Source organism: Nomascus leucogenys, chromosome 21, assembly GCF_006542625.1.
Source record: "Nomascus leucogenys isolate Asia chromosome 21, Asia_NLE_v1, whole genome shotgun sequence".
Classification (NCBI taxonomy): Eukaryota; Metazoa; Chordata; class Mammalia; order Primates; family Hylobatidae; genus Nomascus; species Nomascus leucogenys.
In genome coordinates this window covers 82,324,192-82,347,068 of record NC_044401.1, presented here as the reverse complement: position 1 = coordinate 82,347,068, position 22,877 = coordinate 82,324,192, and the positions used below count along the sequence as shown (strand labels likewise).

The following is a 22,877-nucleotide window of genomic DNA, read 5'->3' as shown; positions in this document are numbered from 1 at the left end:
GACAGTCGCCTCGTGGTGGGCAGAGGGTGGGGCGTGGGCCTGACCACGGGGCAGTGCAAGGAGAGAGGCATCCTGAGAGGGCCTGAGGTGTCCCCACCTCCCCCGACACCCCATCCCTCAGTGTCCAGGCTGGGCAGAAAGGGGGCCCTGGAGGAGCCCCTTCACTGTGAGCTCAGGGCTCCAGGCCTGGGGTGGGCGTGGTTGGGTCCTGCCTGACACCCACTCACTCACTGAAGCCTCTGCCCCAGCTTCCCTCGGCCTGGGGTGGGCCCGCTAAGGGAAGCGACTCTGCTCCACACCTGGGGCACCTGAGGGGTGCACCTGGCCCACCTGAGGGGTGCACCTGGCCCGGCGGAGGCTCTGACCTCCCCAGGGCTGGAGCCCTCCCCAGCATGGCGCCAGCCCTGCCCCCGAAGTCCCGTTGGCAGCATCCCGCCCGTCCCCCGGCCTGCTGGGGCGCAGCTAGGCCCTGCCCTGCTCATCCCCGCCTGTCCCCAGCGCCCCAGCTCTAGGGGCGAGGCCTGCGGAGGGGCACCCCAGGCGGGTGTTGGGGAGGACGAGGAGGGCTGCGGCTGGAGCCCAGGCGGGGCCGGGGGCGGGGCGGAGCTGGGTCCGAGGCCGGCGGGGGCGCCTCCATCCCACGCCCTCCTCCCCCGCGGGCCCGCCCGCTCTCCGGTGACTCCGCAACCTGTCGCTCAGGTTCCTCCTCTCCCGGCCCCGCCCCGGCCCGGCCCCGCCGAGCGTCCCACCCGCCCGCGGGAGAACTGGCGCCGCGGCCGAGGCGCGAACAGACGGACGCACGGGCGAGCGCCGAGGGGACAGGCCGAGCGCGGGGCACCGGAGGCAGGTGAGCACTGCGGACACGGGGGAGCGCGCCCGCCTGGGCCTCAGTTTACCCGATGACGATGGGACGCGGGGCTTCTGGTTCAGGACACCGGGACAAACGCGGCGTCACAGGGCGCGGGGCACTTGGAGAGCGGCTGGGCGCGGGGCAAGGGGCTGGGGGCCTGGCCGAGTCCCCACCTCTCCTGGATGGGTCCTGCTGCAGCCCGGCCTGTCCCCGTCGGTCCTGGGCGGCGGCCAGTGAGCAAGGATATTTTTAAGCCAGCGATGGGTGACTCACCTGCCCCGTCCTGCCCACTCCCAGCTCTGGGGCTTGGTAGGAGCAATTCCTGCGTCCGGAGAGCGCTGGTGGTAGGGAGGCTTCTCCCGGTTCTGTGGGCAGCAGGACCCTCCCGAGGGCCTGACCGTGGAGGTAGCACTGCACACCCACTCCCTGTGGGCCGGAGCCAGGAGGCACTTCCTGGGTGTCGGAGCCCAGAAGGAAACCAGTGGCCGGGAAACACCAGCTGGGTCAGTCTCCAGGTCAGGGTTGGGGGTGGGAGTTTCAGGGAGGAGGGGAGGCTGGGACAGGGGCTGCAGAGGCCTTGCCAGGCGAGGCAGGAAGGTGGGCTGGCAGGAGCCTGTGGGCATGCGAACTTCAGCCATCCTAGATTCCTGGTCCCTGGGTCCAGCCGCCTGGCATTGCCCCTTGCTGTGGGGTGTCCCTGGTGGCAGGGGAGCGGGAGGCAGGGCCGGGCATGCCTGCACCTCTGCCCCCACCCACCCCGTGCCCAGTCCCGGGGCGGCTGTGCTGGGAGGCAGACCCAGCTGGCGGCGGCCCCTCCTCGGTCCCAGCCTCTCCTGGGCCTGCTTAGCACCCTGGCCTTGTTGGCACAGCGCTCCCACCGGGCCTTCTCCGCCTGCCTTGGTCTCCTTTCCCACCCTCAGTGTCCCCAGTCTATCCCTTCCTCCCTCAAGCCATAGCTTCCAAACCAGGACACGGCCAGGGCCTGAGGGCCCCCCATTCCAGGGCCCCACCCCGTGCCCATGAGGACAGCGTGGAGCCCCTGTGACTCAGCTGACCCCTCCCCAAGGTCACTCAGCATGTGGAGCTGGAATTTGAACTTGGAGCCCGTCCCTCTACCCTCCTGCCCTGCTGGGACCTCCTCCCCTCCACAGCCCAACTGACCGGACACCCCGCTCTGCCTCACTTCACACCGGGAAAATGACCATAGTACAAAGTGCAGCCTGGGCCTCCACGGCTTCGTCCCCGCCCCCAGTGGGCCAAAGAAGCCTCCCCAGGGGGGCGGGGCTCCCACAGGTCAGGAGGCAGCCCCATACCCAGGTGTTTCAGACCCAGACACCACACCTGGACCCACCCCACTGCTGCCCGGCCCTGCCTGGGCCTGAGGTCCCCCATGCCCTGCAGGCAACCGAAGGCCAGGAACCTGTCCTTCCCCGGGGGGTCGCGTGTCACGGCCCTCCGTGTTTGCGTGCCCGCAGGCCTGAGTCTGCAGGGGTGCGTTGGTGTCTCACCCAGGTGTGTGCCTGAACACACGTGCCTGGCGCCCTTGGTGGAGCCCGCCAGGAATCCCATTAAGCAAACACTCAGGCTCGCCACTGAGCCTGTGAACATTCCAGACATTCTCCACGGATAGATGGATGGAGGAAGTGGCCATGCCCCCTTGGTGCACCCAGCCCCTCGTGTCAGAGGCAGTGCCCCTGGGCCTCCCAGACCCTCCCACTAGGCCAGACCTGGTCAAACCAGAAAGTCCCAGGTGCTCCGGGCCACTCCCTTGACCCTCCATACCAACAGCGGTGGCTGGTGACCCCCACCCTGGCAGACCCAAACTCTGAAGCCACAGGGGACGGCCCTGTGGCCCTGGCAGGAGGCGGATGGTGTGGACCTGTGGGGAGCTGACCACAGAGCCACGGAACAGCCAGGTCCCCACAGGGCATAGTCCCCTTGGGACAAGTCAGCCTGGTTCAGGGCCATCAGGCTCTGTCCATCCCCCCAGAAAGTCCCTAGGGTCCAGCCCAAATCAGACCCACCTGCCTGCCCCGGCAGCTGGGCCTTAGTTTCCCCAAAATGCTCGGGGGAGAGGTCAGCGCTAGGAACCCAGAGACAGGCTCTGGGGATTCTGCCCCTGGGGAGGCCAGAGGTGCCAAGTTGCCTGCCCTGTAGCCACCCTACCTCGTTGGAGGGGAGTGATACTGTGTGTTGGGGCCCCAAGCTGCCTGCCCCACAGCCACCCTACCTCGTTGGAGGGCAGTGATACTGTGCGTTGGGGCCACTGGACTGGCTCCCAGTCTCAGCCCCCACCACATCTGCCCTCCAGTCCCTCCCCTGGGCTTGGCTGCTGCCAAGGGTTCTGCGCTGGCCACCTGGCCACATCCCTGCCCTCGGGGTGAGGAAACACCGCACCCCAGGGACCCCAAAGTTTCCTGCCTGCGCAGCCTCTCCCCTGCCAGGTCTCCCAGGCCCAAGAAAGAGCCAAGGGCCGGCCTCTTTGCTGGGGCCTGGACAGAGGTGGCATGCGTGGGTGGCAAGTCCACATGCGGGTGCAGGAGCCCCTTGGGGTGCAGGCCTAGGGTGGGGCAGGAGTGGCGGCTAGAGCCGGGCTCCCTCTGGACTTCAGGACCTACCCCCAGCTCCAGCCTCACCTCTTCTGCCGTTCTGCAGCTCCCACCCGCCCTCCCCTAACCCCCACCACACCCCCACCTCGTCCCCCTCCCCTTACCCATCCCAACCCCCCGCCCCCAGCACCAGGGCCTTAAACTCAATGCTGCCCGGCTTGGAAGGCGCCTTCTCCCCCCAGGGCTCTTGTCAGAGCCTCCCAGTCAACCTCTGGGGGTCCCTGTGGAGCACCTAGGGTCTGGGGCATGACGAGGCTGATCGACTGCCAACTGGGACGTGGGGCCAACTGGGATTTCGGGCAGGGGCTCTGCCTCCCAAGGGACCCCCGCCCAGGCCAGGCCAGTCAGGGCTCTGGCCCAGGGAAGGAAAGGAGGAACCAGCCAGGCCGGAGGAAGTGTCAGCGCAGCCCCTCTGTCCACCCAGGTGTGGGACAGGCACTGGCCTCAGACCGGGGCCACACTGAGGTCTGCCCTTCTCCCGCTGGCCGCCACCCAGGACACCATGAGCCAGTCCGGGGCCATGAGCTGCTGCCCGGGTGCCACCAAGTGAGCCCCCACACCCATCCCGAATACCCCACCCTCACCCTCCAAACAGTCCCCAGGGAGGGGTGCAGTTCGGCCCTGCCCTGACAGCCCCTCCCCTGCAGCGGCAGCCTGGGCCGGTCCGACGGTGTGGCCAAGATGAGCCCCAAGGACCTGTTTGGTGAGTGAGGTTTGAGAACTGGCTGGACGTCACAGGGGAGAAATGAGCACTGCATCCAGGCGAGGGCCAGCCGCTCGTGCCCCACAGCTGTGCCTGGCCTGGCCCAGGGGATCCCTGGGTGCCCAGGGAGGCCTCTGGACCCTAATCAACCTTCCGAAAGCTCATGGCCACTGGATCCCCTCCCCCACACCCGTAAGGGGAGAGGCCTTTACTAATAATTCAGGGAGCATCAATATTGATTCCGCTGCACTTCTTGCTGCAACCTGATCACAGGGGGATTCAGGCAGGATGAGCCGCCAGGTGTCTGCTCCAGGAGGGGGGCCTGGCCAGCCCCCACTTCCCCCCGCCGCCCTTCCCCAGAGACGACCCTGCCCTCTCCCTAGCTAGATGCACCCTTCGCTTACGTCTTTGGACAAGGTGCCTAGTCTGGAAAGCGAGAAGCCCTGGGAGGGCAGGGAGAGTGAAGCTGGCAGCTCTCAGAGTGGGAAGAAACCTGGCTGTCCAGAGTGGGACCCCCTTTCTGTTCCCTCAACCTCCGGGACAGGAACCCGCCCGGCACAGGCTCCCGGTCCCCACTCTGAGCAAGCTCGTCGCCTTCTCCGAGCTGCGTCCTTCTCCAAGGGGGCTTCCCTGGAGGGAGGGAGGGGGCTTCCTGCAGGTCCTGATTTCACACCCACATCCTTCCTGGTGGCCAAGAGGTCCACAGAGCAGCCTCCCTCCGCTTGACTCCACCTTCCCTTGTGGGTCCAGTCCCACCTGGACGGGAGGCTGTGGGTCCCGCCCATCGGGGGAGTGACTGGTGTCTCCCGGTTCAGAGCAGAGGAAGAAGTATTCCAACTCCAACGTCATCATGCACGAGACCTCGCAGTACCACGTCCAGGTAAGGCCCCGCCCCAGGTAGGCCCCGCCCCCAGGTAGGCCCCGCCCCCAGGTAGCACCCTCAGGACATGGCTGTCCTCATGCTCTCGTCTCCACAAAAAATAAAATAATTAGACGGGCATGGTGGTGCCCGCCTGTAGGCCCAGCTACTGGGGAGGCTGAGGCGAGGGGGTCACTTGAGCCCGGGAGGCGGAGGCTGTAGTGGGCCAAGATCGCGCCACTGCACTCCAGCCTGGGTACCTGGGTGACAGAGCTAGACCCTGTGTCAAAACGAAAGAGAGAGAGAGAGAGAGAGAAAGAGAGAGAGAGGGAGGGAGGGAAGGAAGGGAGGGAGGGAGGGAGGGAAAGGAAGGAAGGAAGGAAGGAAGGAAGGAAGGAAGGAAGGAAGGAAGGAAGGAAGGAAGGAAGAAAGAAAGGGAAGGGAGGAAGGAAGGGAGGGAGGCAGGGAGGAAGGGAGGAAGGAAGGGGCAGGCGAGCTTGCTCCAGGGAGAGTGGTCAGCCCAGGTTCTGACACCCGCAGGGGCCGGGGAAGGCCAGAGCCAGAACTGCCGCACTGTCCCGGGCTCAGCCACGGGGTGGGGGAAAGCGCCCCTCTGGTTCCAGTCCTGGGAACTCGCGGTCTGGGGGGTGAGGCAGCCCAGGGTGTGCTGGGAAAACACTGTGGCTGCTGCACAGCCCTGGATGGGAAGAGCCCCTGGAGGAAATGATCATCCTGGCCCCAAAACAAGGAACTGGATCGGGAGGGAGCAGGCAGAACAAAGACGCCCTTGATGGAGGCTTCAGGGAGGCCCGGGCTGCTTCTCAGGGCTCAGACTGGGCTGCCTGCACGCCGGACCAGCCGCCAGGCCTGACGGCTTTTCTATTCTCCTAGGTCGGTTTCATTGACACGGAGAACTCAGGAAATATGTTTTTTGGGGGTTTTGTGTGCGTGTGTGTGTGTGAGTGCGTGTGTGTGTCTTTCTTCCTTTCTTTCTCTCTCTCTCTTTTCTCTCTTTCGTTTTGAGACAGGGTCTAGCTCTGTCACCCAGGTGCCCAGGCTGGAGTGCAGTGGCGTGATCTTGACTCACTACAGCCTCTGCCTCCCGGACTCAAGTGACCCCCTCACCTCAGCCTCCCCAGTAGCTGGGCCTACAGGCGGGCACCACCATGCCCGTCTAATTATTTTATTTTTTTGTGGAGATGGAAGTCTTCCTATGTTGCCCAGGCTGGTCTCAAACTCCTAGGCTCGAGCAATCCTCCCACCTCCTAGCCAGGCCTGGTAGTGTGAGCTTGTAGTCCAGCTACTTGGGAGGCTCAGGCAGGAGGATTGCTTGAGCCCAGGAGTTCAAGCTAGGATCCCACCACGGCTGTCCAGCAGCCTGGGCAACAAAGTCTTAGGCCAGGCGCGGTGGCTCACGCCTGTAATCCCAGCACTTTGGGAGGCTGAGGTGGGTGGATCACTTGAGGTTAGAGTTAGAAGTTCGAGACCAGCCTGGCCAACATGGCAAAACCCCATCTCTACTGAAAATACAAAATTAGCCAGGTGTCATGGTGCATACCTGTAATCCTAGCTACTCGGGAGGCTGAGGCAGGAGAATCACTTGAACCTGGGAGGCGGAGGTTGCAGTGAGCCGAGATCGCACCACTGCACTCCAGCGTGGGCGACAGAGCGAGACACCATCCCAAAAAAGAGAAAAAAAAAAGGGGGGAGGCCAGGCGCGGTGGCTCATACCTGTAATCCCAGCACTTTGGGAGGCCGAGGCGGGTGGATCACCTGATGTCAGGAGTTCGAGACCAGCCTGACCAACATGGTGAAGCCCCATCTCTACTAAAAATACAAAACTTAGCTGGACGTGGTGGTGGGAGCCTGTAATCCCAGCTACTTGGAAAGCTGAGACAGGAGAATGCCTAGAACCTGGGAGGTGTAGGTTGCAGTGAGCCGAGATCGCGCCAGTGTACTCCAGCCTAGGGGACAGGGCGAGACTCTGTCTCAAAAAAAAAAAAAGGCCCCTGCGCCTGGGTATGAGCCGGGGTCCCGGTTGTGGTCCGAGCCTGGGTACGAGCCGGGGTCCCGGTTGTGGTCCGAGCCTGGGTACGAGCCGGGGTCCTGGTGGCCGGCCTGGGTGCTGCCGGGTCCCGGTTGTGGTCTGAGCCTGGGTACGAGCTGGGGTCCTGGTTGTGGTCTGAGCCTACAGGACTGGGAAAAGGAGGGAGGGTAAGCGAGCCTGGAGCTGGGTCCTCCTGCAGGGCCAGGCCTTTCTGCCACAAACAGCCCTGGCTGGGGTCCCACGGTGCACCCTGGTTCCCCCTTGCTGTCCTCCACACCTGCAGAGGTGAGACAGGTCACTATTCTTTGAGCCTCAGTTTCCTCATCTGTACAATGGGTCCAAAGAGCCATCAGAAGTCCCTGAGCTCTTGAATTGGGCTGTTTTGGGTGACCAGGGCCCTCCCCGCAGCCTGGGCAGCTAGACCCTGCATACAGCCAGGCTGGTGACTTCAGCCAGCTCACTGTCCAGGGGAAGGCACGGAGCGGTGGCCGAGTTCTCTTTAGTCCCCTCTTCCTGGGCAGCTCCACCACCTTTCTCAGGGACTCTGCCCTCTTGGGGAGGAGGCTGGAGCCTCTCAGCCTGGCTCCTGGACTTTGGCCCCAGCTGGCCTGGCCCGGCCCCCAGCCAGCAGGAGCCTTTCCAGTCTGCCCAGAGGCCAACAGAGTGAGGAGTGGAGGGTGGCTGGGGCTTTCCTGCCTCTCCCAGATGAGGACACTGGGGACCAGAGAGAGGGTGAGAGTCTGGTGGGAAGTCTCTCCAGCCAGGTGGAGGCCGGATCAGATCTGCCCTGACAGTGGAGGGGGGCACCTGAGCCCGGGTCCGTGGTTTGCTTTTTTCTAAATTATCACACAGTAAAAGCCATGTGTATGTGGGGGTGTGGTTCTGTTACCACCACAGTCAGACCCATCAGCCCCATCACTCCGAACCTGTGAATCCCCGACCTTGGTGGCCACCCCCAACCTCTGGCAACACCTGCCTGCCTTCATCACCACAGTTTCTGTTTGTTTGTGTGTTTGAGACAGAGTCTCGCTCTGTCACCCAGGCTGGAGTGCAGTGGCGTGATCTTGGTTCACTGCAATCTCCGCCCCAAGGGTTCAAGCGATTCTCCTGCCTCAGCCTCCCCAGTACCTGGGATTACAGGCACGCACCACCACGCCCAGCTAATTTTTTATATCTTTAGCAGAGATGGGGTTTCACCATGTTGTCCAGGCTGGTCTCGAACTCCCGACCTCGAGTGATCCACCCACCTCAGCCTCCCAAAGTGGTGGAATTACAGGTGTGAGCCACCGCGCCTGGCCTAATTTTTGTATTTTTAGTAGAGATGGGGTTTCACCATGTTGGCCAGGCTGGTCCCCAACGCCTGACCTCAGGTGATCCACCTGCCTCCCACAGTGCTAGGATGATGGACTGAGTCACTGCGTCCGGCCTCCATCACTGTGGTTTGATAAGTGGAAATTAATTTTTATGATATCCATTCGTGTGTGTTTTTCTTTTATGGCTTAGGGTTTTTGGTATCCTAAGAAGTCATCCCTTGACCAAATTTCTGGAGATTTCTTCTGTGTTTTCTTTCATTTTTTGTAAATTAGGAATTCATTGTGCAAGCTCCTGTGTTTTCTTCTTCTTCTTTTTTTTTTTTTTTGAGATGGAGTTTTGCTGTGTCGCCCAGGCTGGAATGCAGTGGCGCGATCTTGGTTCGCTGCAACCTCCACCTCCTGGGTTCAAGCAATTCTCCTGCCTCAGCCTCCTGAGTATCTGGGATTACAGGAGCCCACCACCATGCCCGGCTCATTTTTTGTATTTTCAGCAGAGACAGCGTTTCACCATGTTGGCAGGGCTGGTCTCAAACTCCTGATCTCAGGTGATCCACCAGCCTTAGCCTCCCAAAGTGCTGGGTTTACAGGCGTGAGCAGCCGTGCCCGGCCAGTTCCTGTGTTTTCTTTTGGATGCTTCACTGTGTAGGCTTTTGCGTTTAGGGCCAGGATCCATTTCATTTCATTTCATTTCATATTTCATTTCATTTCATTATTTTATTTTATTGATTTTATTTATTTTATTTTATTTTTTTTTTTTTTGAGACAGAGTCTCAATGTACTGGACCACAGTGATTGACTGTTCTGAATGTTGAACCAGCCTAATCATTTATTCCAAGTGTGTGATCCTTTTTCCTGTGTTGAGGGACTGATGTGGTAATATTGTTGTTAGGGATGTTTTGCGTTGATGTCCATTAGAGGTACTGGTCTGTAATTTTTTAACCTTCTCATAACTAACTTTGGGCTCTGTTGATTTGTCTCTGTTGATAGTCTGTGTAAAGTGCATTGACCTCCTCTTAATCTTCTACCTTCCACTTACCATGGGTTTTATTTGATTCACTTTTTCTTTTTTCTTTTTTCTTTTTTTTTTTTTTTTGAGATGGAGTCTCCCTCTGTCACCCAGGCTGGAGTGCAGTGGCATGATCTCAACTCACTGCAAGCTCCGCTTCCTGGGTTCATGCCATTCTCCTGCCTCAGCCTCCTGAGTAGCTGGGACTACAGGCGCCTGCCACCATACCCGGCTAATTTTTTGTATTTTTAGTAGAGATGGGGTTTCACCGTGTTAGCCAGGATGGTCTCGATCTCATGACCTCGTGATCCGCCTGCCTCGGCCTCCCAAAGTGCTGGGATTCCAGGCGTGAGCCACCGTGCCTGGTGTTGATTCACTTTTCCTACCTGCTTAAGGTGAAACCTTAGATTATTTATCTTTTTTTTTTTTTTTCTGAGATAGAGTCTTGCTCTGTCGCCCAGGCTGGAGTGCACTGGTGCAATCTCAGCTCACTGCAACCTCTGCCTCCTGGGTTCAAGTGATTCTCCTGCCTCAGCCTCCCAAGTAGCTGAGGTTACAGGCATGCACCACCATGCCTGGCTAATTTTTGTGTGGTGGTTTTTTTTTGTTTGTTTTTTTTTTTTTGAGACAGAGTCTCGCTCTGTCACCCAGGCTGGAGTAGAGTGGCACCATCTCGGCTCACTGCAAGCTCTGCCTCCTGGGTTCATGCCATTCTCCCGCCTCAGCCTCCTGAGTAGCTGGGACTACAGGCGCACGCCACCCCACCCGGCTAATTTTTTGTATTTTTAGTAGAGATAGGTTTCACCGTGTTAGCCAGGATGGTCTCGATCTGACCTTGTGATCTGCCCGCCTCAGCCTCCCAAAGTTCTGGGATAATTTTTGTATTTTCAGTATAGACAAGAGTTTTGCCATGTTGGCCAGGCTGGTCTCAAACTCCTGATCTCAAGTGATCCGCCCTCCTTGGCCTCCCAAAGTGCTGGGATTACAGGCATGAGCCACCGTGCCCAGCCAGATTATTGATCTTAAGTCTTTTCTTTTTTTCTAAGATATTCATGGAAAGCTCTACATTCCCCTCGCAGCACTGGTTTAGTTGTATTCCACAAATTGTGATATGTATGTTCAGAATGCTTTCTAGTTTTCTTGTGACTTCATCTTTGATGCATGGGTTATTCAGAAATATGTTGCTTTATTTCTAAACATTTGGGGATTTTCTGGTTTTCTTTTTATTGGGGGTTTCTACCTTAATTCTGTTATGATCAGAAAACGTATTTTGTTGCAGTCACTGGAGAGTTACTGAGACTTGTTCTGTGGCCCAGCAGCCTGGTTTTTCTTGTTTGGTTGTATTGTGTGTTTCAGGCTTTACTCTGCCTCTCGCAGAGAGATGAGCAGCCTCATAGTCCCTTGCGTGTTTCCGCCCACTTATTATTTTATTTTTTTTGAGACAGAGTCTGACTCTGTCGCCCAGGCTGGAATGCAATGGCACGATCTCGGCTCACTGCAATCTCTACCTTCCGGGTTCAAGCGATTCTCTTAACTCAGCCTCCTGAGTAGCTGGGGTTACAGGCGCCCGCCACCACGCTGGGCTAATTTTTTATTTTTAGTAGAGACAGGGTTTCACCGTATTGGTCAGTGCTGGTCTCGAACTCCTGACCTTGTGATCCATCGGCCTTGGCCTCCCAAAGTGCTGGGATTACAGGCATGAGCCACCGTGCCCGGCCCTGTGCCCACTGTAACCTGTTGAACCTGCCCACTTCTTTAACCTGTTGATGGACATGTAGGCTGGGTCCAGTCTTTATTATTACAAATAGTTCTGCATTGAGCAACCTGGTACCGATGCCACATTTTGCACGTATGCAGATTACCTGTAGTAGAATTGGGAGGGGATGGTGTGTGCAGCTTTAGAGGTGCCACTGGCCTCTCCCCAGAGAGGCTGGGCAGGTGCTGGATGAGGGCACCCTTTCTCCACATCCTAACCCATAAGTATAACCCACAATGACTATTAGTATTGGGCAATAGAATAGGTAAAAAAAAATACAATTCCTGGCTGGGCAAGGTGGGTCATGCCTATAATCCCAGCACGTTGGGAGGCACAGGCAGGAGGATCGCTTCAGCCCAGGAGTTCAAGACCAGCCTGGGCAACATAGCAAGCCCTTGTCTCTAGAAAAAATAAATAGGCCGGGCGCAGTGGCTCACGTCTGTAACCCCAGCACTTTGAGAGGCCAAGGCGGGCGGATCACGAGGTCAGGACATCGAGACCATCCTGGCTAATATGGTGAAACCCCGTCTCTACTAAAAATACAAAAAATTAGCCAGGCGTGGTGGCAGGCGCCTGTAGTCCCAGCTACTCGGGAGGCTGAGGCAGGAGAATGGCATGAACCCGGGAGGCAGAGCTTGCAGTGAGCCGAGATTGTGCCACTGCACTCCAGCCTGGGCAGCGGAGTGAGACTCCATTTCAAAAAAAAGAAAAAAAAAAGTTAACCAAAAACCAAACAGAGGCTGGGTGCGGTGGCTCACGCCTGTAATCCCAGCACTTTGGGAGGCTGAGGCAGGCAGATAACCTGAAGTCAGTAGTTTGAGACCATTCTGGCCAACATGGAGAAACCTTGTCTCTACTAAAAATACAAAAATTAGTCGGGCATGGTGGTGGGTGCCAATAATCCCAGCTACTCGGGAAGCTGAAGCAGGAGTATCACTTGAACCCGGGAGGCGGAGCTTGCAGTGAGCCAAGATCACGCCACCGCATTCCAGCCTGGGTGACAGAGCGAGACTGTCTCAAAAACAAAATAAAAACAAACAAAAAAAACCAGGCCGGGTGCGGTGGCTCACGCTTGTAATCCCAGCACTTTGGGAGGCCCAGGCGGGCGGATCACGAGGTCAGGAGATTGAGACCACGGTGAAACCCCGCCTCTACTAAAAAAAAAAAAAAAAAAAAAAAAAAAAAAAAAAGTTAGCCGGGAGTGGTGGCCGGAGCCTGTAGTCCCAGCTACTCGGAGAGGCTGAGGCAGGAGAATGGCGTGAACCCGGAGGCGGAGCTTGCAGTGAGCCGAGATAGCACCACTGCACTCCAGCCTGGGTGACAGAGCGAGACTCCGTCTCAAAAAAAAAAAAAAAAAAAGCCCCGCCAAACCGACAAAACACTAAAATAAAAGAGGCTCAGAGTTTCAAATTGTAATTCTTTTGTTCAGTGGGTTTGCTTACAATTTTTTCTTTGAGTTTCTGAATAATTTTTTAATTTTTTTTTTTTTTTTTTAGTTTGAGACGGGGTCTCTCTCTGTTGCCTAGGCTAAGTGCAGTGGCATGAACATGGTTCACTGCAGCTTTGACCTCCTGGGCTCAAGCAATCCTCCCACTTCAGCCTCCCAAGTAGCTGGGACGACAGGCGTGTACCACCACACCTGGCTAATTTTTTAATTTAATTTTTTTTTTTTTTTGAGATGGAGTCTCACTCTGTCGCCCAGGCTGCAGTGCAGTGGCACGATCTCGGCTCACTGCAAGCTCCGCCTCCTGGATTCACGCCATTCTCCTGCCTCAGCCTCCCGAGTAGCTGGGCCTACAGGCGCCTGCCATCACGCCCAGCTAATTTTTTGTATTTTTAGTAGAGACGGGGTTTCACTGTGTTAGCCAGGATGGTCTCGATGTCCTGACCTTGTGATCTGCCTGCCTCGGCCTCCCAAAGTGTGGGATTACAGGCGTGAACCACCGTGCCTGACCTTTTTTTTTTTTTGAGACAGAGTCTTGCTCTGTTGCCCAGCCTGGAGTGCAGTGGTGCAATCTTGGCTCACTGTAACCTCTGCCTCCTGGGTTCAAGTGATTCTCCCACCTCAGCTTCCCGAGTAGCTGGGATTATGGGCACCCGCCACAATGCCTGGCTAATTTTTTGTATTTTTAGTAGAGACAGGGTTTCACCATGTTGGCTAGGCTGGTCTCGAACTCCTGACCTCAGGTGATCCACCCGCCTCGGCCTCCCACAGTGCTGTGATGACAGATGTGAGCCACTGCACCCGGCCACACAAACTTTTATGTTTTGCGTTTTGTGGTTGTCTTTCACTGTCCCGTAGTTCAAGTTAGTGTTTATCCAGCTGTGCCAGCATTGTGCACCGAACGGCCAACCCTTCGTGGGAGGGTTTTACTTAGCGAACAGGGCGGCTTGGCTGGAGGAGGGGGCCTGGGCCAGGCCTGGAAAGAGGAGAAGTGGAGGGCACAGGGCCGGGGCCAGGCTGGCCGCAGATCCCCAGGGATGGGCGCATCCCGCACACACTTGTCAAGGGTCCTCTGTGCACCAGGCTTTGCCCTGGACCTGGGGACACAGCTTAGCAAGTGGCAACCGGAACGGTGCCTTGGAGTAGCGAGCACGCTGGACACACAGCACGCCACGTGCAGCGCAACGTTGGGTCTGATTCAGGGAATTAGGGCAGGTCAGGATGGGGTGACGGCTGGCATTGTAGCCAGGTGGCCACAGAGAGGACATCTGAGAAGGAAGAGAGCTAGGGAGGCTGGCGCAGCCAGTGCAGTGGGCGGGTGCTGAGCCTGCACCAGGAGGTGGGCGGGTGAGGACGGTGGCGCGGGGCCGGGCAGCAGCTGGAAATCTTTTGAGGATATTTTCAGGATACAAGCATGGCCCCTACAGATGCCTGCCAAGGCAGAATAGACTCCCCCCACCAAAGGCGGGGCCGATCCCCGTTCTAGCCCCCTACCCAGGGTTGGCTGTGGCCCCTCAGCCCTTCAGGCTGTGGTCCCTGGGGACTGGGCTTTCAACACAAGGAGGGCTCTGCCCAGCAGTGACCGCCCACCCACCCCCAGCACCTGGCCACATTCATCATGGACAAGAGTGAAGCCATCACGTCTGTGGACGACGCCATCCGGAAGCTGGTGCAGCTGAGCTCCAAGGAGAAGATCTGGACCCAGGAGATGCTGCTGCAGGTGAACGACCAGTCGCTGCGGCTGCTGGACATCGAGTCTCAGGTGGGGCCCAGCGCCGCGGGGGACAGGGAGCACAGTGGGTAAAGGCGGTGGCAGCCACCGGCTGCAGCCCAGATGTGCGGCCGGTCCCCTCTGCAGGGCCGGCCATGCCCCATCATTCTGGTCCCTGGAAGAGGATGGGACGAGGGTGGGCAGAGAGGGCCGCATAGAGCTGAGAGTCCAGGGAAGTTTGGAAGCCGGGGTCAGCCTTGCTGTACAGCTGCGGGGTTGTCTGGGGGCTAGTCCTTATCTTCGGGAGCCCATTCCCCAGCGGCGCCAGAGGGGCCTGTACTCCAGGCGTGTCCACAGCTCCAGCCACTCCCTGCCAGTGCCTCGCGGGTGCCCATAGCTCCGGCTACTCCCTGCCGGAGTGCCGAGACCCCGGGTGCGAGTCGTGTCCGCGCGATGTGCCCCGCAGGAGGAGCTGGAAAACTTCCCGCTGCCCACCGTGCAGCGCAGCCAGACGGTCCTGAACCAGCTGCGCTACCCGTCTGTGCTGCTGCTCGTGTGCCAGGACTCCGAGCAGAGCAAGCCTGATGTCCACTTCTTCCACTGCGATGAGGTGGAGGTGAGGCGGTGCCGGGCGGGGCTGGGTGAGGCTCCGCAGCGCCGCGCCCCGCCCTCCTGGCCGCCTGACGCCCGCTTTCCCAGGCAGAGCTGGTGCACGAGGACATCGAGAGCGCGTTGGCCGACTGCCGGCTGGGCAAGAAGATGCGGCCGCAGACCCTGAAGTAGGGCAGCCGGCGGAGCGGGGTCGCAGGGGGCGGGGAGGGGAGGAGCCGGGAGGGGAGGGGAGGGGAGGAGCCGGGCAGGGAGGGAGAGTCAGGTGTGTTCCCGGCGGGGCTGAGCAGGACCCCCTCGCCCTCCAGGGGACACCAGGAGAAGATTCGGCAGCGGCAGTCCATCCTGCCCCCTCCCCAGGGCCCGGCGCCCATCCCCTTCCAGCACCGCGGCAGGGACTCCCCGCAGGCCAAGAATCGCGTGGGCCCGCAGGTGCCACTCAGCGAGCCAGGTAGACCGAGGGGCTGGAGGGGGCTCCACAGGGCTCGTTGTAGGGGGCTCGGTGAGCAGCCGCCGTGTCCCCCATCAGGTTTCCGCCGTCGGGAGTCGCAGGAGGAGGAGCCGCGGGCCGTGCTGGCTCAGAAGATAGAGAAGGAGACGGTGGGTGCCCGGGCCTGGCAGGTGGGCCCTCCCTTCCCCACCCCCAGCAGTGGACACTGGTCCTTGCTGTCCCTCCGTCCAGTCCCCAGCCTGTGGCTGCCCCTCTGAAGGTGTGGGGCCCAGCTCCTCCCATCATCTGTGGGGCTGTCTCTGCAGCAGGGCGGGTCGGTGGAGAGTGTCTGAGGCTGACCCCTGACCCCCTCTGACCCCAGCAAATCCTCAACTGCACCCTGGACGACATCGAGTGGTTTGTGGACCGGCTGCAGAAGGCGGCCGAGGCTTTCAAGCAGCTGAACCAGCGGAAGAAGGGAAAGAAGAAGGGCAAAAAGGGGCCAGCAGGTGCAGGGGACGGGACGGGGACAGGGCCAGGGACATCCATGCGGGCTACTCATGGATGTGGGGGAAGGTCCAGCCCACACAGATGGGCTGCATGGGACAGAAGGCGCAAGGGCTGGGGAGACCAGGGCCAGCCCGGCTCACACGGTGCCTCCCATGCCAGAGGGCGTCCTCACACTGCGGGCACGGCCCCCCTCTGAGGGCGAGTTCATCGACTGCTTCCAGAAAATCAAGCTGGCGATTAACTTGCTGGTGAGTCTGGTGGCCCCAGCCCCGCCCCGCCATCTGTGCTGAGGGGAGGGTGGAGGCCCCGCCCCGGCCCCTGCTCACTTGTTCCCACCCCCAGGCAAAGCTGCAGAAGCACATCCAGAACCCCAGCGCCGCGGAGCTTGTGCACTTCCTCTTCGGGCCTCTGGACCTGGTGCCTGGGGCCGGGCGGCAGGGGCGCGCAGGGTGGGGGCCCAGAGGCCTCTGGAGCATCTCCCCGGGGTCGGGGTTGGGGCAGCAGGTGCCCGCCTTGGGCAGCCCGGTTCATGCTGTGTGGCCACTCTCCCTGGGGTCCAAAGTCCCTTCCTGAGGGCCAGCCTGTGGAGCTAGGGGGCTGCTGGGCCAGGGTCTGTGGGCCTTAGTCCCTTCTGTACCTCACTGTGCCCCAGATCGTCAACACCTGCGGTGGCCCAGTCATCGCACGCTCTGTCTCCTGCCCACTGCTCTCCCGAGATGCCGTGGACTTCCTGCGCGGCCACCTGGTCCCTAAGGAGATGTCGCTGTGGGAGTCACTGGGAGAGAGCTGGATGCGGCCCCGGTAGGGCAGGGCGGAGAGGTGCTGGGGCTTCACGGGGGGCCAGAGCTGCATAGGGGCCAGCAAGGGGTCCTGTGTGGGCCAGTTCTGGAGGAGCAGGGCTGACTTCAGTACCTCTCACCCCAGCTCCGAGTGGCCGCGGGAGCCCCAGGTGCCCCAGTACGTGCCCAAGTTCCACAGCGGCTGGGAGCCTCCCGTGGATGTGCTGCAGGAGGCCCCGTGGGAGGTGGAGGGGCTGGCGTCTGCCCCCATCGAGGAGGTGAGAGCACCAGCAGCCCCCATTCCCACCCCAGCCCCAACACTTCCCCTCACCAGAGCTCCCCTCCCCAGCCCTGACACCCACCCCTCCCCAGAGCTCTCCTCCCCAGCCACTCACCCCACCACAGCCCCAACACCACCCCTCCCCAGAGCTCCCCTCCCCAGACACCCACCCCTCCCCAGAGCTCCCCTCCCCAGCCCCGACACCCACCCCTCCCCAGAGCTCCCCTCCCCAGCCAGACACCCACCCCTCCCCAGAGCTCCCCTCCCCAGCCCCGACACCCACCCCTCCCCAGAGCTCTCCTCCCCAGCCCCAACACCACCCCTCCCCAGAGCTGCCCTCCCGGGCCCACTTCCACTCACCGCCCCTTCAGCTGCAGCTCAGCTGCCCCCAGCCCCTGCCAGGAGAGGCAGCACATGCTGGCATCACCGGGCATCAGGCTCCATCACCCTCAGTGGTGCATCAGTCACAGGACATTAGCCCAGCCCCTGTCTTATGCCCCCTCGTCCTGGGACCCAGCCCCATCCCATGGCTAACTCAGGCCGCCCACCTTCCCCACAGGTGAGTCCAGTGAGCCGACAGTCCATACGAAACTCCCAGAAGCACAGCCCCACTTCAGAGCCCACCCCCCCGGGGGATGCCCTACCACCAGTCAGCTCCCCACATACTCACAGGTAAGCCTCCCTCAAAGTGAGGGAGCATGAAAGTGAAACCCTTCAGAACCTACAGTCTCTAAAAACATGGGTACGCTGCCACCAGGTGGTGGCAAGTGCATTGTTCAAGTGGTTTAAAATACTTTTCCAGATTTGAAGCGGTTTTCATTTTAACTGCATGACATATAAAGGAAACATTTCAAAAGTCATGCACAAATTCTCTACCCTAATATATCAGCTCTTTCTGTGCATCCACATGTATGTTTTAGAACCAAGGTTAGAAACTTACTAAACCACTGAACTTGAGTGGTTTCACCAAACACTATCACCCTGTTGGGGCTGATTCAGGCCCAACCTCTGGTAGAGCCAAAAGAGGAGACTGGGGTTCTGGGCTAGTGAAGCCTCTCCCTCCCCCAACCCCCAGCCCCAACCGTTTCCAAAGAGGAGAAAGAACAAGCCCATGGCACTAGGGGAGTCCCGTCTTTCCTTGCCTCCCCTCTTCCCTTCTGTGCTCATTCCTGGTCCAGGATCTACATGAGAAGCCCCTGACCCTGCCACACCCCAGGATTCAACTTTGGGGGAAAGGGGGGCCAGAAATCCATCTTCTAAGCAAGCATGGCCTCCCCTTGCCCACAGTGTCAGCCTGGCTCCCGTGGTCCCTGGCCTAGGACCACACTTAAAAATATTTCCACCCTTTGACTTCAGCTCCTGGTCTGTCCACCCTGGCCCTGTCCTGACAGTCCATGGCCCCTTCATTTCCCTGAGCACCTGGACACGGGAGCTGCCCTGATGACCAGGGCCACACTGACCAGGACGGACGGTCTGGCCAGGTGACAGCCACAGGCCTGCTACATGCCAAAGCCAGGACCCCTCAGCCAGGTCCCACCCCACAGAGAGAAGCTTGAGACCCGTCCTCCACTGGACCATTTGGGCTGTGTTCAGTCCTCAGAGGGGTCATGGCTCTGAAGACATGCTGGCCTTCATTAGCCAGCTGGGGGGAGCTGTGACCCTGGCGTTTCCCAGGAACGCCCCTGGCTCTGGTTCCCCTGGGGTGCCGGACTGGAGACCCCTCAGGTGGCCTGGGATGGGCCAGCCTTGCTGTGCCACAGGCCCCTGCGCCACGCCCACCTCCTGCCTGCCCCGCCTTCACGCAGGGCCCCAAAGCTCTGGGGCTGTCACAGTTTCCATTCCGGGCTGACGCTGCTGGCAGCCTCTCTCCACGGTGACCTCCAGAGCAGAAAAGAGGCAGCCAGTTGTGCACCTGGGAAGCTGCTGCCCCCCAGCCACTGCCCAGGTCCCACCAGCCTGGGCCTCAGCCCCTCCTGTTCCTCACAGGGGCTACCAGCCAACACCAGCCATGGCCAAGTACGTCAAGATCCTGTACGACTTCACAGCCCGAAATGCCAACGAGCTATCGGTGCTCAAGGATGAGGTCCTAGAGGTGAGGGGCTGGAGGAGGGGGTCCAAGAGGGGGAAACAGGGCAGGGCTTCAAGGGAGGGGCTACCAGGGGAGGTGGAGAGCAGTCTAGGGCCAGGCTGGGTGATGCCAGGACAGGGCACAGCTGCCGGCCCCTTTCTCCAGGGTCCCCACCCTTGGGCTCTGATCAGGATCCCCAGCCTGTTGGAGGGGCCTTCCCATCTTGGGGATCTCCAAAGGCATGCAGGGACCCCTGTGCCAGGCTGGGGGGAGCATCTGCACCACGTGGACCCAGCGGGGGCCTGTCATTCACACCCACCCAGGAGCCCCCACATCTGCACTGGCTGCATCTGCCAGCCGGAATCCAGGCCACCCACTGGGGGACAGAAAGTGGAGCAGGCTAGGGGGGAGTGGGCCACATCCACAGCTTGGCTCGGCGGCTCACGCCTGTAACCGCAGCACTGGGAGGCCAAGGCGACAGGATCCCTTTAGCCCACGAGCTCGAGACAAGCCTGGGCAACACCTCGAAACCCCATCTCTACAAAAAAATATAAAAATTAGCTGGATGTGTTGGTGTGCCCCTATGGTCCCAGCTACTCCGGAGGCTGAGGTGGGGGGATCGCCTGAACCCAGGAGGTGGAGGCTGCAGTGGGCAGTGATTGCACCACTGCATTCCAGCCTGGGCGGTAGAGTGAGACCCTGTCTCACAGGAAAAAAAGAGGGTCTCCCAGACTCCCTGAGGCAGGGTGGGGGAGGAGCAGCCCAGCGAGGGATGGAGGGGTGGAAACGGGTGCGGAGAGGATGGAGCGAAGCGGGGCTCCGGCAGACCCTAGGGCGCTCCCCGACCTCTGTAAAGCGGCGCCAGCGGGTGGTCCCAGCCCCGCAGAGCCTTGGCGTGGGGAGTTGCTGACGGCACGCCCCGCAGGTGCTGGAGGACGGCCGGCAGTGGTGGAAGCTGCGCAGCCGCAGCGGCCAGGCGGGGTACGTGCCCTGCAACATCCTAGGCGAGGCGCGGCCCGAGGACGCCGGCGCCCCCTTCGAGCAGGTGAGCCCGCGGGGGGTCGCTGGGGTCGCAGCCCCGCCTGCGCCTAGCCCCGCCCCAAGGCCAGCCCCGCGGCTGGAGAGGCTGGGGTAGGTGCAGGGCTCCCTGGGCAGAAGGGAAGGGCTGGTCCGCAGGCCGGGGCTGTAGGGGGGTCCTGGGCAGGTGCTGGGAGGCGGGGGCGGGGCGTGGGGAGCCTGATCGCCCCCCGCCCCCGCAGGCCGGTCAGAAGTACTGGGGCCCCGCCAGCCCGACCCACAAGCTGCCCCCAAGCTTCCCGGGGAACAAAGACGGTGAGAGCTGCTGCTTCGTGGCGGGAGTCCCGGGCCCAGGGCCACCTGGGGGAGGAAGTATGGGGGGGTCCCTGGGGCGGGGGCGGGGGCAGGGTCAAGGCAGCGGCGGGCTTGAGTCGCGCGCCCCCTCAGAGCTCATGCAGCACATGGACGAGGTCAACGACGAGCTCATCCGGAAAATCAGCAACATCAGGGCGCAGCCACAGAGGCACTTTCGCGTGGAGCGCAGCCAGCCCGTGAGCCAGCCGCTCACCTACGAGTCGGGTCCCGACGAGGTCCGCGCCTGGCTGGAAGCCAAGGCCTTCAGCCCGCGGTGAGCGGAGACGGGGGATGAGCGGGGGCCCGGGCGAGGGGTGGGAGGCGCGGCCGAAGGTGCGCAGCGGTCGGGGTGGGGGCCAGGCAGCCTCGCCCACAGCACGCCCCCGACGCCCACCCGCCCGCCCCCAGGATCGTGGAGAACCTGGGCATCCTGACCGGGCCGCAGCTCTTCTCCCTCAACAAGGAGGAGCTGAAAAAGGTGTGCGGCGAGGAGGGCGTCCGCGTGTACAGCCAGCTCACCGTGCAGAAGGCCTTCCTGGAGGTGAGCCCGCCTGCACTCCGGCGCCCCGCCCCTTCTGCCCCCTCCCCGCCCCCGCCGGTTCCTGGGGTCCCAGAGCAAGGGGGAGGCCGGCACCCGGACCCGTGGGACTCTTGGCTGAGGATGCCCCCATTTCTCCTCCCTAGAAGCAGCAAAGTGGGTCGGAACTGGAAGAACTCATGAACAAGTTTCATTCCATGAATCAGAGGAGGGGGGAGGACAGCTAGGCCCCGCTGCCGTGGGCGGGGGCCTGCGGAGGGGAAGCCCACCTGCAATGCATGGAGTATTATTTTTATATGTGTATGTATTTTGTACCAAGGACATGGAGGGGGTGTGGTGCTGGCTAGGGGTTCCTGCCCCTGTCCGGAGGCACAAGGCCCATCCTTAGACCCAGCAGTACCCAAGGCCCCAGCCCACACCAAGACCAATCTCAGCCAAACCTGCCGCCTGGTGGTGCCGGCCCCTTGTCCACCCTCCCCTGAGGCCACAGAACTCCCTGGGGCTGGGCCCTCTTTCTCTGGCCTCCCCTGTGCACCTGGGGGGTCCTGGCCCCTGTGATGCTCCCCCATCCCCACCCACTTCTACATCCATCCACCCCCCAGGGTGGGCTGGAGCTCCAGGCTGAGCCCCACACACACGCAGGGCTCTGCTCCCTGAGGGGGGCGTGGGAGGGGCTCCAGCAGGAGGCCGTGGCTGCCATTCCGGGGAAAGTGGGGGAATGACACACGCTTCACCTGCAAGGGCCGAGGATGCAGGGGACACCGTGCCGGCTTCAGACACTCCCAGCACCCACCCTCACAGGCCCAGGACTGGAGCTTTCTCCGGCCAAGTTTCAGGCCAATGATCCCTGCATGGTGTTGGGGATGCTGGTGTGTCTTGGTGCCTGGACTTGAGTCTCACCCTACAGATAAGAGGTGGCTGAGGCACCAGGGCTAAGCAATTAAATCAGTTAAGTCTCCCAGGAGCCGTGTGTCTCAGTTCCCTGGGAGTGGGAGTGGGTCCTGGAGGCCCTGGAAACTGCACCTTTTCTAAGCACTGCGGGGCAGAGGACCGGTCATCCGCCAGGCTGCTCTGCCCCTGAGCCCAGAGGGGACCCTGCCCACTTCTCTTCCTGTGGCCCTCCCAGGCCCGGCAACCAGAAGGCCCAAAGCCTGTCACCCAAGCCCGGCTTTCCCTGGGCACAACCCTAGTGGGAGCGGTGAGGACAGAGCCAGCTCAGCCAGACGGTCGGCAGGCCCCGGGAGGGCCGTGAGTCAGAAGGCAAGGCCAAAACTGGATTTGGAGATTTTAGCCCAGGCTGACGGAGGCTCCCGGAAGGGGGAGCAGGCCACACTCAGCGCCCTGCCTGGGAGGGGCACCTGACCGCCCATCTGGCGTCCACCTGAGCCGCACCCTTGGAGGGGCCTTTGGTGCCCTCTGCCGGCCGCTCCATGTGCTGCAGTGGGTGGCTGCCAGGGGTGCCCTCGCCCTGGATTGGTGGCAGGGGGCAACCCACAACCCATATGTCCCCATAGCAGCTGTGAACCCAACCCTGGTGCGGAGCATCCGGGGACGCAGTCCTGGGGTCTTGGCCTGGGCAGGGGCGACTGTGGGGCTGGGCTGGGGGAAGGGCGCATGTCCCTTGCCTGGTCCACCACCCAGCCAGGCCTGGACACGAGGCCACAGAAGCCCTGACTCACAGTTCAGGCCACACTGGGCCAAGTCTTAACCACAGTGTCCGGTCGGGGCAGCAGGGAGTGTCTGGTGCCCTCTGAGCCACGACCTGGGCTTGATGGCCACCACCGCTCCTCCAGGCCCCTGGAAGACGCCCCCCCCCCACCCTGTCAGATGGACCCGGCAGAGAGAGAGTCAGGCCCAAGAGGAAAAGGGGAGGGACAGGGGCACTGGCCCTCCTCCCTGCAACCCGCAGCTCCCGCTGCCTGCTGAGCCACCACCTCAGGATGGGGACAGATACCGGGGCTGCATCTGCTCCAAAAGGGGCCTCTGTGGGCCCT

The 22,877-nt window shown here is 61.0% G+C and overlaps 1 protein-coding gene across 6 annotated transcripts; it reads left to right on the top strand.

The window, feature by feature from the left end:
• Nucleotides 1-684: 684 nt before the first annotated feature.
• On the top strand, nt 685-21,847 carry EPS8L2 (EPS8 like 2). Of its 6 annotated transcripts, none has more exons than XM_030801557.1 (21): nt 685-847; nt 3,884-4,005; nt 4,107-4,162; nt 4,978-5,042; nt 14,188-14,349; nt 14,765-14,914; nt 14,998-15,077; nt 15,216-15,358; nt 15,437-15,507; nt 15,720-15,846; nt 16,007-16,095; nt 16,190-16,264; nt 16,500-16,648; nt 16,772-16,904; nt 17,466-17,578; nt 18,893-18,998; nt 19,900-20,019; nt 20,234-20,306; nt 20,439-20,619; nt 20,754-20,886; nt 21,030-21,847. In XM_030801557.1, the coding sequence occupies exons 2-21, from the start codon at nt 3,962-3,964 to the stop codon at nt 21,108-21,110; spliced, it is 2,151 nt and encodes a 716-aa protein (XP_030657417.1). In that variant the 5' UTR covers nt 685-847; nt 3,884-3,961; the 3' UTR covers nt 21,111-21,847. The 6 variants fall into 6 exon arrangements, 5 of the variants coding, with proteins under 5 accessions (XP_030657417.1, XP_030657419.1, XP_030657418.1 ...); XM_030801558.1 differs by having other exon boundaries at nt 768-847; nt 14,188-14,307; XM_030801559.1 differs by lacking the exon at nt 16,190-16,264 and having other exon boundaries at nt 706-847.
• The last annotated feature ends 1,030 nt before the right edge of the window (nt 21,848-22,877 follow it).